The 16,336-nt window shown below is 33.0% G+C and overlaps 6 protein-coding genes across 6 annotated transcripts, besides 2 other annotated features; 2 read left to right on the top strand and 4 right to left on the bottom strand.

Annotated features, from left to right (window-relative positions):
• Positions 1-610: a terminal%2Cinverted (terminal inverted repeat of Maverick-1B transposon ID:TVAGG3_0168400).
• Positions 1-13,382: a mobile genetic element.
• On the top strand, positions 3,719-4,223 carry TVAGG3_0168450 (uncharacterized protein; the record flags this gene model as incomplete). The annotated part of the gene is made up of 1 exon (XM_051225217.1): positions 3,719-4,223. A coding segment is annotated over one exon (505 nt), but the record flags the coding sequence as incomplete, so codon positions are not given.
• Positions 5,151-6,921, bottom strand: TVAGG3_0168440 (organellar and viral DNA polymerase type B; the record flags this gene model as incomplete). Its single annotated transcript, XM_051225216.1, has 1 exon — positions 5,151-6,921. A coding segment is annotated over one exon (1,771 nt), but the record flags the coding sequence as incomplete, so codon positions are not given.
• TVAGG3_0168430 (uncharacterized protein) lies at positions 8,527-8,852 on the top strand (the record flags this gene model as incomplete). The annotated part of the gene is made up of 1 exon (XM_051225215.1): positions 8,527-8,852. A coding segment is annotated over one exon (326 nt), but the record flags the coding sequence as incomplete, so codon positions are not given.
• On the bottom strand, positions 9,291-10,118 carry TVAGG3_0168420 (KilA, N-terminal/APSES-type HTH, DNA-binding family; the record flags this gene model as incomplete). The annotated part of the gene is made up of 1 exon (XM_051225214.1): positions 9,291-10,118. The coding sequence occupies one exon, from the start codon at positions 10,116-10,118 to the stop codon at positions 9,291-9,293; it is 828 nt and encodes a 275-aa protein (XP_051110200.1).
• On the bottom strand, positions 10,207-10,818 carry TVAGG3_0168410 (organellar and viral DNA polymerase type B; the record flags this gene model as incomplete). Its single annotated transcript, XM_051225213.1, has 1 exon — positions 10,207-10,818. The coding sequence occupies one exon, from the start codon at positions 10,816-10,818 to the stop codon at positions 10,207-10,209; it is 612 nt and encodes a 203-aa protein (XP_051110199.1).
• A 1,023-nt stretch (positions 13,383-14,405) lies between the features above and the next one.
• On the bottom strand, positions 14,406-15,171 carry TVAGG3_0168390 (uncharacterized protein; the record flags this gene model as incomplete). The annotated part of the gene is made up of 1 exon (XM_051225212.1): positions 14,406-15,171. A coding segment is annotated over one exon (766 nt), but the record flags the coding sequence as incomplete, so codon positions are not given.
• Positions 15,172-16,336: the final 1,165 nt, after the last annotated feature.

Below are 16,336 nucleotides of genomic sequence, written 5' to 3'. Positions count from 1 at the left end.
TGTGAATTTGACACTTTACAAAACCATTAACGTATATTTACAACACAAACGCAACACTAACTAACCTTAAATATTTACAAAAGCCGCCAACCACTTCACCTCACTAATGTAAAAAATAAACGTTCTCACTTACAAAAGTATTCAACTCCTCCCATTGCTGTGCTTCACATAACAGCTCATAATCTTCTGACTCACTTTCTTCTTCATATAGGTCAAAGTCACTGTCAAATAAATGTTAGTAAGTTTTGACAAAGCTAATGAAACACGCTTACCGTTTGTATCGTATGCTTGTATAATCTTCCATTCTTTTGTTTCATAAACGCTCAAACTAACTTTACCCTTTCTCCCTCGTATCTGATAGAATGTATTTTCACGAGGAACGAAGAACAAATTCTTGAACTCATGACCGTTGTAGTTTGTTATCTCAATAGTTTTCGTCATTTATATAAAAAATAAAATAAAAAATAAACTTAAAAATTAATGATATCACCACCCTCACACGTATGAAAACATAGCACAAAAATAAATTTAGGTGAAGTGGTGAGATCTCACCTCTTTTTTCACTCTTTTTTCACCCTGTTGAATTCATTGCTTTATAACTCTCTTCCTTTCTCCAACTCTTCTAACTTCTTCTTAAGTTCAGCAATGTTGTCATCATGAAGTTTAATCTTTCTCAAAATTCCTTCTTTATCTAATGGTTGCTTTATCTTTCTAAACTGAACTCTACCATCCTTCATAGTATGAATGTAAAAACCTTCTGGAATAGTTCCTGATTTAATGTATTCTACCAAAAACTTTTGTTTCATTGCTTCAGTGACTTTATTTGTCATTTCAATCAAATAAAAATTTTAATATTAAATAAAAATAACGTTATTTTTTCAGTAAGGAAACGCAGGAGTTTTACGATTTATTTGAGGAGTAGGTTCTGGTTTAAATGTTGGAGTCGGTTTAGGAGTTGACTTTTGAACAGGAGTTTGTACTTCCATAGGTTCAGGAGTCATTGAAGGTTTTGCTTGTGAAGGCGTTGGTTTTGGCGAAGGTGTTGGAGTTTGTTTAACTTCAGCTACTTCAGTATTATTTACAACATTTGCTTTATTTCTTTTCAACATCATAACTGCTCCTGCTGTACTAGCAAACCTAGTGGAGAGACCATATTTTATATAAGGACTTGACCAAATGCTATTTTTGACAGGAGCTGGTGGAACACCTAACCTTGGTGAGACTGCTCTTTGCCATTGTGCAGCTCGTAAGAAATATTCAATAGGTGCTCCATAATCGTTTGGTAAAGTTTGTTTCATAGATGGTGAAGGTTCACGAGAGCTTGATGAAGAACTCATTTATAAGCTTTAAAAATAAACGTTCATCCTTTATTCCTCACCGTCGTCCGTAGCTAAGTTATAGTCATCTAATCTTATTATTGGGATGCCATTAGCACGCACCTGAATGGCAAAGCAACAATCCCTCATAAATCCAATAAGTGGCTTTGGTACATTTTCAGTTGCTAGTTCAATAGGTCCTTTAACAGACAATTTGTATGTTATTGGAGCAGTAGATGTTTGACCTTGCTGGAAGCAAAAGTCCACTTCTGTTGGAAAACCACATAAGAAATGTGTGTTGTCATAGCTATCCCATTTATGTTCCACACTACCATCATCCACCAATGACCTCATAACATCTTCATTAAATCCTATCATATCATTGTTTGTATTGCAGGCGTTCGCAACCATTTCATAAAATACAGGTCCATATGATTTTTCAGGTTCTGCAGGCATATTTCCATAAGCTCCCATGGAAAGCTGAAGATATTTAAACTTAGGGTTCTCAAAATTAACATAATAGTTGTCTTTCTTTCTAAATAGTGCCCAAATACTTTTAACATTAATAGGCGTATAAGCTGCTGTAAATGTTGCACTTGAACTATCTGTATTCTTTGAGAATGAACCGTCCATAGGAATCCAATCCATAACTTTAACAGGAAAACATAAAGCCTCGTTTGTATAATGTTCTACAAGTTCTGTATAAATGTTAGGGTCTAAAGAGAATGACTTTGGATGAATGAAACATTCATTAAAATCCATCTTTGTTCGAAATAGTTGCTGGGTTACAGTTGTAATAGTAACTGTTCCACTAGCTTCTACTGCCTTCGTTATCATAGTGAATGGTTCATTCCATGGAACAAATTTATTTGTCGGTGGATTTGAATCTGAAGCAAATGCAACTTTAAGAGTTGGATTGAAAGCAATGATATCATTTACAGATATAGATGTGCATTGTAAGGCGTCGCTACTGAACTTTACTTTAAGCTGAATGTTTCCTGCAAAAGCTGGAATAAATCGAATAGGAATCTTCTAACAGGAATTCTTAAACGAAGCTTAAAATCAAATGATTTTCCTGCTGTAATTGGACCACTAACAATTTGTCCTGTTCTGCATGTTCCCGAATGACTCCATACATCTTCATGTCGAGTCTTTGAGAAAACATCTACTTTCTTTATTTGTTCGGTAGTTTGTGAGTTTGAAGTTATATATGCTTCTTCTCTTGCGTTGTCTTGAGAATATACGATACGACCATTTGCAAGGATTTGATATCCAGCAACTGCATAGAAAGCGTCATCGAAACCAATCCAAAATCCTGGTGGGTTTGTTTTATTGGAACCTGAACCAATTTCTTTATCTACAATAAATTGACCTTCCATTTTATACGTAATGAATGTATTGTAAAGGTCCAACATATTTTCACCAGGAGGTGAGAGATTGAATGTTACCCATGTGTTATCTTTAGCAGTTCCAGGTTGTGATGGAATCTTTGCGTCAGAATATTTTCTATTAGTGTCACCAATTTGAACTGCATTGTCTATGATATCGAAATATGAGCGAATCTGATGAATATGCTCTGCTGGAGTAAATTCGTTTAGCTGTTCGTTCTGCATGTATTTACTTCAGATAAAAATATCTATTTACTTCATTATTCTCACTCTTCTTCTTGGCATTCGTGGTGGAAGTTGTTTCTTGACATTTTCAATGAACTGTACATTCTCTTTTGTCTCAACTTCTTTCACTGGCGGGTCAGGATTCTTTGACTCGGTTTGTTTTTCAATGAAATTCACGAACTTTGCAATAAGCTCTTGGTTCGTTATTGAAAGTACATCTGGCTTTTTTTCTTCTGGTTCTATTGACTTTTCAGTTTGAACAGAAGGTTTTATATGGGCTTCGTGGACTTCACCCTTACCATACACCTTAATGTTGTCGCTTTCTGCATTCGCTAATGGAACCTTTCTTTTTCTTACGTATATTTTACCATCTTTACTCTGACTTACGTAATAGAAAGGATGTTGTATTCCTCTTGCGTCATTTAATATAATAGACTCTCGCTCTGATTTTGACAAGCTCATTTTACATCGGTTAAAGTTTTAATTTTGTTTTTTATCTGCAGTCAAATGACTCAGACAAGCCCTACGGACAAGACCCAGGGGGTCATAGATGTTGAAGCATTGAAGAAAGAAATTCGTGAGCAAATTTTATCCGAACTGAAGGAACAAAAACAAGAACAAAAGCCAGAGAGACCAAAGAGAAAACTTAGTGAAAAACAACTTGCTGCATTAGCTGCTGGAAGACAAAACCCACGTTTGCTGGCGAAGAAAGCTAGAGAAGAAGCTGAAGCAAAAGCTAAAGAAGCTGAAGCAAAGAAAGAGTAAATGATTTATTTTTATCCGAATTAAATGTATAGACAAATACCTTTATCTGTTGCGTTCAGTAGTGAAAACCCTGACGTCAAAATAAAGGGGAACAGAGTAACGTTTAAGTTTCCAACAGACTGGATTGTGAACATAAATGAAGAGAAGTACATTGGCATAACAAATATGTATATAACACGTGCTTTCAGAAAGGTTGACTTTATACTTCAAGTCGAGATAGAAAATGACGAACAGTCTTTAAGCGCCCAAAACATTCACATATACAAATACTTCAATGACAGTACGACGTTAGAAGACTGTATAATTACATTTTACGAAAATTTTCAAAAGAAGTTTAACATTGAAGTACAAACTTTACAGCCTTTACGTGATTTTCTTGCAGAACTGAAAGAAGAAGGAATTGTAGAAAGATTAATAGCTTTTCATTACGAGTTTGTAGCAAATGCTGATGGAACTCATGACTGTCAATTCATTGTATTCTCACCATTCAATGAAGTAGCTAAAAAGAAAAAAAATCCATTACGTATAAGATTTCAAATCTCTGAACCAAGTGATGATTTCAAGAATGTTTTCAATTATGATGCAATGCTTCCGAGGAAAAATGAATTTTCAGAAATTAGATTTCCAGGTATTGGGGATAGAAAGCAAGCTATATTATATTCAAACTTAAGTAAGGGAGTTGAAAATGAGTTCATTGGTCATACAAGAACTTCACCACTTCCTAACCCTAAATACTATAAATTAACTGGCTTCAATCGTGAGTTTTGGATAGACATGTTCTCCACTCATGACCATAACTGCCCAGTGTTCTTACCTCCAGACCATAAGGACTGTCTCTACATTGAAGCACAACTCTTAAACTCTACCATCGCAGTATTGTAAATGACCACATGGGCTTCGCCCTTGCCGCTAGTTTTATTTTTATCACGAATGACCTCATTGCTGACAAAAATAAATGACCTCAGAACTTCAACTTACGAATAAAGCTTGTTTTAGTCGTTATTGAGAAGTTAAACTTCTCTTCAAAGCAAGGTTGACATGACTTACATAAGTCAAATCCAATCTCTTGACCGTCATAAAGTGCTTTGTAAAGTTTCATTAAACTGAACTCAGAATCTTTGTCATATGTTCCTTGCGGGAACCATTACCTTTATCTTCATCATAGAAACACTGAACAGAGTCAGGAAACATTTCATTAGCGGTTAAAGCAATAACATCTTGCTTCACGCCTTTCATTCTGCAGTGAAATGCAACTTCATTTAAATCATTCGTGAGTAAGTCTATGTAAGTCTTCTTTCCACAAAATATTGACTTGTATTCTAAACTTTGTTTATCTTTTGTGATTTCTGCAAAGTCGCTATGAAATTGACCAAGGTTTTACCAATGAGAACTCTTCCATAACGTTTCTCAAACTCTTCAGCTAAACGAGGGATATCTTCATTGTAGAGATGCATACTGTCCGTATCGCTATAAAAGATGTCCATTCCTAAGTCCTCAGCAGTACAGAATACTTCACACATTATTCTCTTCGACATAGACAGAATGTTAACACCAAGTGGACAGAAGTTAAAGTGTCTGCAAATGCTTTTCGTTAGCTTGAAAATAGTTTTATCTGAACCATCCAAACCTTCAAACTTCACTATATGGTTGTAGTTTCTGATGGCATATCTTATAGCATCTTTGTCATTTACTATGGTTATTTTTGACTCAATAGGAGATAGAATAGTTTTGCCATAAATACTGTTCAGAATGAGCTTTATATTTTCTTGCAAAGGATTTCCTTCTTTCTTATACTTTAACCTTAACTCAAACAACTTCTTTACTTCATCTCTTATTCTAATATCTCTGTTTCCATCGTAATAGTATCCTTGCAACACTTCACATTTGACACCTTGATATTTTATGAGGTCTTGTAATGTTATATGGTCAACATACATTAAACAGCAAGTGTTTGAACTTCTGGGAACGTTAAGTTCTGGATTTAGTTCAGGGTCACAAACTATTAAAGGAAAGTGTCTATGTATTCCAATCTCTGTTATCTTAATGAGAACAAAGAAGCCAGACATAAACTTTTCACCAATGGGTTCCTTTTGGTCGTCATTGAATAAATGTCTCATGAGATACTCTGTGCTTAACATTTCTTTCTTCATAACCTTTGGAATACCTTCTAAAGTATAGAGTCTTGCAATTGCTGAAGGGTATAATGAAACAGCGTCGAAGTCAGCAATGAGTTTCTTTTCACTCTTTTGTTTCATGTTATCTGACAGCATACATCTTCCACCTTGAATACAGCGTGAAATAAATTCTCTTGGTTTATTTGAGATGTCATATAAATTTCCATTCGGGAAGTACACTCTGTTCTCAAATAATTTGTTAGCAATTGAACAAATACTAACATAGTCATAAACGTTTAAATCAAATTCTTTCAATATGTCATTGCGGAACTTAACAAAACCTTCTCTTAAAATTCTTACATCTTGTTTGCAATAGAATGTGCTATATTTTTCTAAGTCGAAGTGGTTTTCATCTATTCTGCAACCTTTGATGGAATCTATGTTTTTCATGAATGTATCTGCATCCCGGATAAACTTACATGCTTCAGAAATGACACCAGTTCTGTTGTCATTTGCTAACAAAACACTGCTGTAGTAGTTATATGGAAATACTTCTTTCGGTCCTGTTTGTAAGTTAAACATAGCAGGAAATAGTTTAAGCTTCTTATTTATAACACTGTAAGAGTCTTTTATAATAATTGCCCTTCCTTTATATAAGCCAGTTATTTGCATTGTTCGTGAACCTTTAATGATGGGAGTTCCTTTCACTTCTGTCATGTGTCTTAAGATGAAGTTTATATCATAACTGAGGTTATGGAAATATATTAAACTCTTGTCAGGAAGTCGTTCCAAAAATTCTGTTGCACAGTTCTGACCCCAAATGCTTTCACTCACTGAACCATCTTCACTGTCGTAACAGATGTTAAAAGCTTTATGAAAGCCGTCTGTGCTACACTCACAGTCAGCAAAGAAAACGTGCTCAGGAATGAACTTGCACTTATTTTTATTTACTTCTTTTGACTCAGCTTTCTTCTTCAGTTGTACACAATACTTTGGAGCATATGACAAGTCTTTAAATGGTGCAAGGTTCTGTTTATATAAGTCAGTCGTATATGTGAAAAGTTCTCCATAAGAAATAGGTTCGAAATATTTGCACTCCCACAATGTTTTCATAACATCCCATAACGGTGTTGTTCTATCATAACGAACTACATATTTATCTTCTCTCTTTGTATAAATCTTCATCTGTTTCTCAATGTTCATTCCACCACAAGCTTTGAGAATTTCGATATAGTTGCGAATGAAATATGTTGTCATTGGTAATCTTTCATTTAGCATGTAGTGGTCTTCAACAAGAAGTAAGTCAATAATTCGAACAGTTTCACATTCTTTTGGTATGTATCTCTTTATTTCATTATGTCTTGAGTCATTGAAGTAACCAATGGTAACATTAAATGCTATACCTGTTGCGTCAGAAATTTCTTGTACTTTACTTTGAGGAAAGTCTCTAACACGAATGACTCTCTCTCTCATGTGGTCAATAGTCTCTCCATCTACTCCAGCCTGAATGCAAGCATAAACGAAACAATTGTCTTCTGTCATAAGTGCTGCAGTTCTTTTGTTCAATTCATTGAAAGTTTGGTAGCGTTCAAGATTTATAGGTAATGTGCAAAGATACTTCCAGAACTGACCGCTTCTCTTCTTATAAAACTTCTTTTCACCATTATCTTTCCAAAAGCTTTCTATAAGTGCTGGGTTTCCTGTTTGCTTAAGAGCTTCCAAAATGGCTTTCTGGTCATTTGTCAGTGTGCTTTCATCTCTATATGGTCTCTTTTTTGGTTTGCCTTTCTTTACATCTGACATCGTTAAGCCTTCATATTCTGTTAAATCATACATCTTTATTTCGGTAAGATTCTTTATGTTTGTCAAGAAGAAGTCATAGTGCATTTCAACAATACCTGCAGCATTTGCTTCTATCTCTGATATAAAGTTCTCCTTCAAGAGCTGATGTAGTAATGTTCCAATATTATTGAGGTTTAACGTAGAACATTCATACTTTCCACCAAGTTTATAACATACCATCCATCTTTGTTGGGAGTTTATTTTAATCTTCTCTAAGAGTCTCATGAAAACCTTACCGAAATGTTTGTGTAAGTAGTCTCTGTTTGGTTCATCTAAAGCTTCGATGTTAAAGTCAATGAGTCTATTGCCTGACTTCACATTTCTCTTCCTATTCTCTTCATCTTTCTTTAACCATCTCTCACCTTCTTTTGGTTTGTCGTCAATGGAACGAATGACATCGTTAGCTTTGCGAACTTGTTCTATAGCGCTCTTAAACATCTCTCTTCTCTGTTGTTTCAGTGTGTCGTCTCTTCTTCTTGTTTCACCAATGTTTGCATTTGTTATGTCAAACATTTCTCTTCTAACTTCATGAGGTACTGAACGTCTATGATATAAGTCAATAGCAACGTCATTTAAAGGAAATGCTCTTGCATGGACTTCATCCTCGCCGCGTTGCGGCTTTATGAACTCATGAATTCTATCATAACTTATTGCACCATTATAGTCTTTAATGAAGTCAGCGAGTGCTTTTTTGTTTGTTGCGTAATGTTTTGCTACTTCTATGTTAGCTTCTGTAAGAAGTTGTTTTATTTCCGAGTGTTCTAACTTAGACAACTTCCGATACATCTTTAGTAGGAAATAAAAAAATATTTTTTGAAAAAATTAGATTAGATTTTTTAAAGTTATTTTTCAAAATAATTTAATATTTTTATTTTAATGAAACACATGCAAGATTGCAAGTTCTTTTCATACAATGCTCTCGCTACTGCCATCAAGAATGAGTTCAATAATGCTTCAAATGTTAATGTTATCTTTAACAAGAAGTTTGTGAAAGAATCTAAGTTTGGTCAGTATGTCAGACCATTAGCTATCGTCATTGACCGCAAACGTTATACTTCACAAGAGTTAGCAGTAGTTTTGAAACAAAAGAGTTTCTTCGTGAATGTCAAAGATACTCATTATACTGTCATAAAGAACTCTAACATTGACTTCTTCAGTATTGCTTTAAATCTTTCCGAACAGAAAGAATATAAGAAGGGTGAAACAAATGTGAAATATTATTCTTCATCTCTGAAGACAATAACGAACAAAGATGTTATACAGAAATTCTTACCAAAGGTTGAAGAAGCTTCTATTGACATTGACGAAGGAAGTGAAATGGTTGAAGAAATAGACCCTGAAGCTATTTAAGCAAAAATATATTTTTGGTTAGTCTTCATATGGATATTTTACAACAATTCCCCAATGTATAAACTTTTCATACGCTTTTTCATAAGCTTTATATACCTTCAGAAATTTTGCATAATCTTTAGAAGCATTTAGATATTGTTTAAATGCTTTGTATGTCTTCAGAAATTTTGCATGATCTTTTACATGTTGTTCGTTCTCTTCTTCTGTCATGAGTTCCGAATATTCTAAATTCATGTTCTTTCATATGAGATAAAATTTTATAAAAAAAATAAAATTAGCTTAGATTTTTTTTATTCTTCCTCTTTGAAGTTATCGAAATATTCTGTTATTTTTTCCTTCAGTAATGTTAAGTCTTCTTTGAATGTAAGTATTGTGCAACCTTTGATGTCATAGTGTGTTTGAGGAAGAGTATTTTTGACAATTTCCTTTATTTGCTCATTCGGTGTCATTGAAATCGGTAAGTTTTCACGATAGAACCAGTTTCTGTCAGATTTATATATTTTAGCTAAGTCATAAAAGCTCTTGTTGTTTCTTCTGACTAAATGCAACATAACCACATCTTTATCTTCTTCTTTCTCCAACTCTTCAGTATATATCATATACTTATAACTCTTTTCCTTTCCTTTTGGTACCGAACGCGGTATTCTTTTCTGTATGCTTTTGTCTTTGGATTCAATGACTTCATCTTTTGCATGAAGTTTCTTTTCCATCTCTCCACGTTCTGCTTTATATAGTTCATCTAACATCATGAAAATATAACAAGCATAACGAGGTGAAGCCCACATTGCTACAGCGTTTACTAAAAGTCTATGAACATAATAACCTTTCAAACCAGGAGCCAAATTCTTGCGATTTTCGTACGGAATCTCTTCTCTCGGTTTTCCGAGGGAAGCAATCATATGAGGAAATTCTTCTAAAAGTTCTTTTGTCTGTTGGTTTTCAAACCAATGATATGCTTGCTTTGTAGAACGAAGAGCATTCATTATACTTTGCATTTGGTACATGTCATCTTTGACTGAACGAATGAGACGTAACTGTTTGTTATACTGTATGTACTCGTATTCTTCATTTATGGCTTCATGGACTATAACTGTTGTTGTGTTCTCTAATGTTGTCATTACTGTCTTTACATACAAAATAAAAAAATAAATAAAAATAAAACTAACTTTATTTTCTGACTTTCACAAAAGACCAAAAATAAACGCTTTACATGTATTTTTCAGCAACTTCGTCAAATAATTTTATAGCTTTATCTATCTCATCTACTTCAAACGTTTCTTTACCTTTCGTGGGAGCACCATACATTTTCTCAAAAACTTCAAGCAGTTCTGTTTCAGCAGCTCTCATATCATTAACAAACACAACCTTGACTCTATTGACTGTACTGTCATATCTTTGAGTTATATTATATGTCCTTCCTATCTTATATCTTTTTGTGTTGAAGTCCTTCGGTTTCTGAACGATGTAAAGTAAGCCTTCACTGCAACGTTCCGTATCGAATGAACCATATGTTATGAAGTTATATCCAACAACTGGGTCTAACCATAACAAAACTATTGGTATAAGACTTTTGTCTATAAGATATGCTCTTGTTCCATGAAATGCTACTGATATCATAAGCTCAGGATTTCTTGTCAAAATTTTCTGAGTTGAAGCATTTCTAACCCAGTCGTTTGTTTTCTTTCCAGATGGAGATATAATGTCTGACAAAGAATATTTATTGTATTTCTTTGAGTATCTTACGTTTAAATCACCTATTCTAACCACTTTGGTGTCATTGTCTATCTTTCTAACTGTTTCAAACTCAATGTTTGACATTACTGTCTTTACATACAAAATAACTAATGAAATTCATTATTTTTGTGCTGAATTCAATAAAAATAATGTTGAGGTGAAGAGGTGAGATCTCACCTGTTTTTTCACCTCTTTTTTCACAAGCGTTTTACATGAAATATACGATGTATATTTGAAATCCTAAACAATTTCGTAGCTTCTATTTCTTCTTTTAGTACATCAAAAGTTTTAACAATGCCGAAGGTTTCTTTATATTTCTTCTTGACGTCAGACAGAAGGAAATCCTCTGCTGTTGGATAGTTTTTATTAAGAAATGTCAACATATCCATTTTATTTTCTGCTGGCTTTTCTGCTTCTTTCTTTAAGTCTGCATAGTCGTTTCGCATTCTTTCTATCTCTTTGACTGAGTAGTTATATTTTCTTATTGCTGCTTTACATTTTGAACATTGCGGCATCGTTTTTGCGTTATACATTGAAATAAAACCAGCTAGAACAACTAAGGCGTCAATGGTTTTCTTTAACTCAAAAGCTGCTGGTTTTATCTGTTCATGCCATACTTTACCTCTTCTATCTTTATCTCTTATCTGCCATACACATTTTGCAACTAATGAAACAAAGTTATCGATGTTTGATGAAAGAGGCGGGGGTATGTTGGATAAGTGGGAATTTCAACAGGTTCTTTACCGGGTTCAGATAAAATGATTGGGTCTCCATTCTCATGGTTTTCTTCATTCTCCTCATTCTTCGGTAAGTCACGAGTTAATAAATTTGGTTGAGTTGCTGACCTTGTTAATTCGGGGCTAACATTAACTTTAACATTTTGAATAATTCGTGATTTATCATCATTTACGTTATAACCAACCGTAATCTCTGCTTTTGCGTTAGTGTTCTTTTGACTAGTGAAACGTCTTCTCATTTATATTCGAATAAAAAAATATATTTAAACTTTTATTTTGCTGGAACTTTTGAATCTATTATTCCCTGTATTTGTTCATGAAGTTGATTTTAGCTGTTTCATCGTAATTAATAGACCGAATATATTCATTAATTGCATTCTTATAATCATCTGATTTCTCAAATTTTCTTTTATCTGATTCCTTAACTAAATCATAAGTTAAACCTCGTTGCTGATATAATGGTTTCTTAATTAAATCTTTGAATGCTTGAGATAAAGCACCTGATGCAATTCTTGCTACTATAATTGGTTGGAATTGATGTTTAAGTTCATATTTAACATTTGCGAAAACTGGATCGAATAAAGCAACTTTAAAGAATTTCTTAGCTGAAATTTCAGGTCTAATATTTGCATATTGACCATCAAACTGGTTAGAATATCGTGGTAATCCATCCGGTCCCTCTTCAATAGCATTTAATTCTTCATTGAAATAAGAATATGGATTATAACGGTATGAATTAATTGGACCATGTTCACCTTCTCCAATGTATTGTTTAACAGCTTTTCCATTTTCATCAAATTGTATAGGATAACGTTCATTATATGCTTTACGTTTAGGATAATCAGATACAGTTAATTTATAACCATTTATGACTTTAATATTACCTTGACCATCAGTAACGAAAACTTCATTTATACCATCAGGTTTTCCATTTGACCCGTAATGTCTGCTTCGTGTGCTTCCCAATTTGGACCATGACGTTTGGCATATGCTTGAGCTTCTGGTAATGTTAAAACGTTTCTCATTTGTTTAACATCTTTTTGAAGACCAGCAACAATATGAACTAATTCTTTCATTCCATCAGGAACTTTCATAGTTCTATTATATGCACCCCTTTTGTTTGTTCCTTGTTTTAATGGAACCTGTAGAAGATTTGCTATTTCTGTCATGTTTAATTATAAATAAAAAATAAAAATTAATTATAAAAAGTTAATCAAATTTAACACCTCCTTTATTTAAATCAACTATTATTTTTCCATGTTCACCTAATTGCTGATATTGTGTGTAAAGTTCATTAATACTCATTGGTAAATTCACTTGATAAAGTATAACGTTCAACTGTTGACGACTAAACCCACTGAAAATGAAAAGGGTTGATAGATTTGATTTAATGTTTGTGCTTAATGCTTTGAAGTATTGAACAGCCATGAAGAATGAACACTGAATGTGTCGACATTGAGTTAATAATTGATTAAAATATGATTTCTCATTTGTTATTAGTTTTGATTTCACCGCATCATCTAGAAAAATGAGTGAATGCAAAAATTCTCTATCAAAATTTGAAATAGAAAGTGTTTCAAATAATTCATCCCGTTGTTTATCAATAATTTTATCCTCTAATCCTTGCTTCTTGATTGTATTATATAATTCTTTATACATTAAAAAGTTTTTTAAATAATCTTCTGCTTCTTCTTGTGATAAATAAATAATTGGAATTGTGATTAAATGCTTTAAAGATTCAAATGTATCATCTGAAGGTGAACCTGAACGGTTGATATAAATTAACACATGTGAATAGGGGGAAGTGTTAGCAATAATGATAATTTGTTTTAATATTGTTAATGTTTTACCTTTATTCTGTTTACCAATTGCTGCAGTGATTGAATTTAAGTAACATTCAGAATATGGAATTTTCATTAATTTTTCCTTAGATAGAGCATTTCTATTATCACTCAATGCTTCATTAATCATATCATCTACGTATGTATTATATACTCCCGCTAATTCTTCATAAGGGGTGGATGAATTTAAATCCATTTAATCAAAAATAAATTTATAATTTTAAACATTTCTATTCATCAATATTTCATCATATGAACTTCTATACTGTGGTGGTGTACCTGTTGGATGATATTTCAAACCTTCGTCCGGTGTCCATGTCCAATATGTAGTCCTAGTAAACCAAACCTGAGGAGGATTTGTCACCTTTGAACAGTAAGTGTCATTTTCACCCTGAATGATTGGATATGCTTTCACTTGTACTGTAACTTGTGAGTTGAAAGTTTCTAATCCATCAAAGAATATACCCGCTCCATCACGTTGAACTGGAATAGTGCATAAGAATGAAGTTTGGTCTTTCCATGTTCTAGCTAATGGCGTGCCATCATCATCATTCAGTGGTCTAGTTAATGAGTCCTCATATTCTTCTGTGCATTCATTCACTCCATCTAAATCAGAAGCTTGAAGCATACGTGTAAAGAATATGTCACCCACTGTGGTCATCGCTTGATCGGGGAAGTTTCTGGAATCTATAGTGACCTGAAGACCTCGAAGCATTGGATTTTCTAAAACTGTTCTTTGCATTGCATTCTTCGGAAATGTTAACACAACATCTGTAACATTATGAAGAGCGTATGAGAAATCTGAGCTAATACCTTCAGGAGTGATGCAACCTCCATTTAGTGAACGAACGTCAATATGTTGAGCTGGAATCATGAATGGATCTTCCTTACTGAATAAACGTGGTATTGCTTTAACTGATTCTTCAATTAAACCGTATCCTGGTGTAATGCATTTATCCTCTAAAACTTCCATCTTTGTGCATGAAATAATAACGTCTTCAACTGTTGCCTCAGCAGATGTAGCGGCTAAGCTTGTAATTAATTTGGCAGGAAGTCCGATTTGTTGGAATTTGCGATCATATTTATAAAACATGATTCATAATCTTTTCATAATTTTCATCAGTTATCTTTTCATAAACGTAATTTTGTAAATCAGCAACTCTTAACGGGTCAACCTGACAAAATACTAAAGTATCCCTGAAAACATAATATTTAAGAATGATATCACCAAACGATTTAGGATAATCATCGAACGCCTGAAATGCTAACAAATCATTTACCGGAATAATCATATCAAAAGTGATATTAACTTCTTCATTTGCTTTCTTGAAAACTTCTGAAGGGTCAATATATTTACCACATACTGAGTTATCATATTTTTGAACATTATTATATAACGAATGAACAAACTTTTTAACTTTCCTTTCTGATTTTGGTTTATATGTTGCAAATGCGAAAGATTCACGGGCGCAATCCATCTGAAGATAACCAGCATCCCTCTTTCGGTTTCTACTTAATTGTTTAAAGCTTTGATTTGATGATTTGTAACCAACGAATAAACGCATGCATTTAAAAGCGGCATCACATGTGAAAGCTTTATTTGAAACTAGAGTTGCTTTAACTTTGCGTTTAATATATGTGTCACCTAATTGGTTCACATCATGAGCCGGATTTGTAATTCTTAAATGAGTTTGTTTATCATCAAAATATGGAGCATCAGAGTCATAGCATGAACTTTCAAGTTCTCTATAATATCTTCTACCGTCATTCTTTGCGAATATTTCATTTATCTTTTCGAATGAATGAAACACATTTCCATTAATCGGTTTAGTGTTTGGCACCAAATAGTTAGTCGTCATTTATTATTAAATAAAAAATCAAAATTAAAAGATGAAAATGAATTTTTAATTTTAATGAAATAATCAACTATGGCTGCAGGTATATTTAAGAACTGTGGGATAAAGTAAAAAGAGGAGCGCATAAAGTTTGGGAAACATTGAAGAAGGGGGCAAATTGGATATTTAAGAATAAAGAAGCATTAGTGACGTTGCTGAATCAATAACACCAAAAGCTGCCCAATAAGAGAAATTTTAAATAAAGGAGAAAAAGTTTATCAAAGACTACAACCGATACTAAGATAAAATAATATTTATTTATTTTCCACTATCCACCTCCTATTTTATTAAGTATTCCTTCAGCAATTCCACCAATTGCGTTACCTGCTTGTGCTCCCATCGCTGGATTACCTGCTTTAGTACCTAATACTCCACCTATGATAGTTCCTGCCGTTTCGCTACTGGTGCCAAAAAGTTTGCAATGGGTTTAATAATCTTTTTATGAACCCAACCCGCAGCTTTCTTAATTCCATCCCATAATTTTTTAAAGAATCCTGCCGCCATTTCTGATTTAATATTAATTAAAAAAATATATTTCATCACTTATATTCTAATTTTATTTAATGATAAATGAAACCGATTTTAAAAATAAATGAAACAGAGGAGGAAGAAATAAATGAAAGTGAAAATGTTCAACAAAAAATAAACGTTGTTAAACCAATTACTGAAATAAAAATTTTTTCATCTGTTGAAGAATTTAATGACTATTATGCTAATAATAAAAAATTATTTGAAGAATTGACAACGTGTAAATTGAATAAAATGTTTAAAGTTGATGGATTCAAAATTTCAAAATAAAAGGGTGGTTGGTTTGAAATCTATTCCCCAATCAAGAATCACCTCATTAATGAAAATAGATGATTTAACAAAAAGAATAGAAGAGATTGAAGAAAGAATGAATCAAATAATTGATTTCATAAATTCAAATAATCATTAGTTTCTTAAAGTTCAATGTTGATTCTGAGACATGAATTTTTAAAGTTTATTTTTTTATTTTTTATTTCATTATGGTAGTGAATCTTTTATTCATGAAAATAATTATTTCTAATTTCTTTTACTCGTTTATGAGGTCTTTGATTATGACTCCATTGATTCCATTCAGGATTTAAACAATGTTTAATTAATCGCG

Source organism: Trichomonas vaginalis, chromosome IV (genome assembly GCF_026262505.1).
Source record: "Trichomonas vaginalis G3 chromosome IV, whole genome shotgun sequence".
Lineage (NCBI taxonomy): Eukaryota > Parabasalia > Trichomonadida > Trichomonadidae > Trichomonas > Trichomonas vaginalis.
Note: the sequence above shows the minus strand (reverse complement) of the source record. Positions and strands in the feature narration are given on the sequence as shown.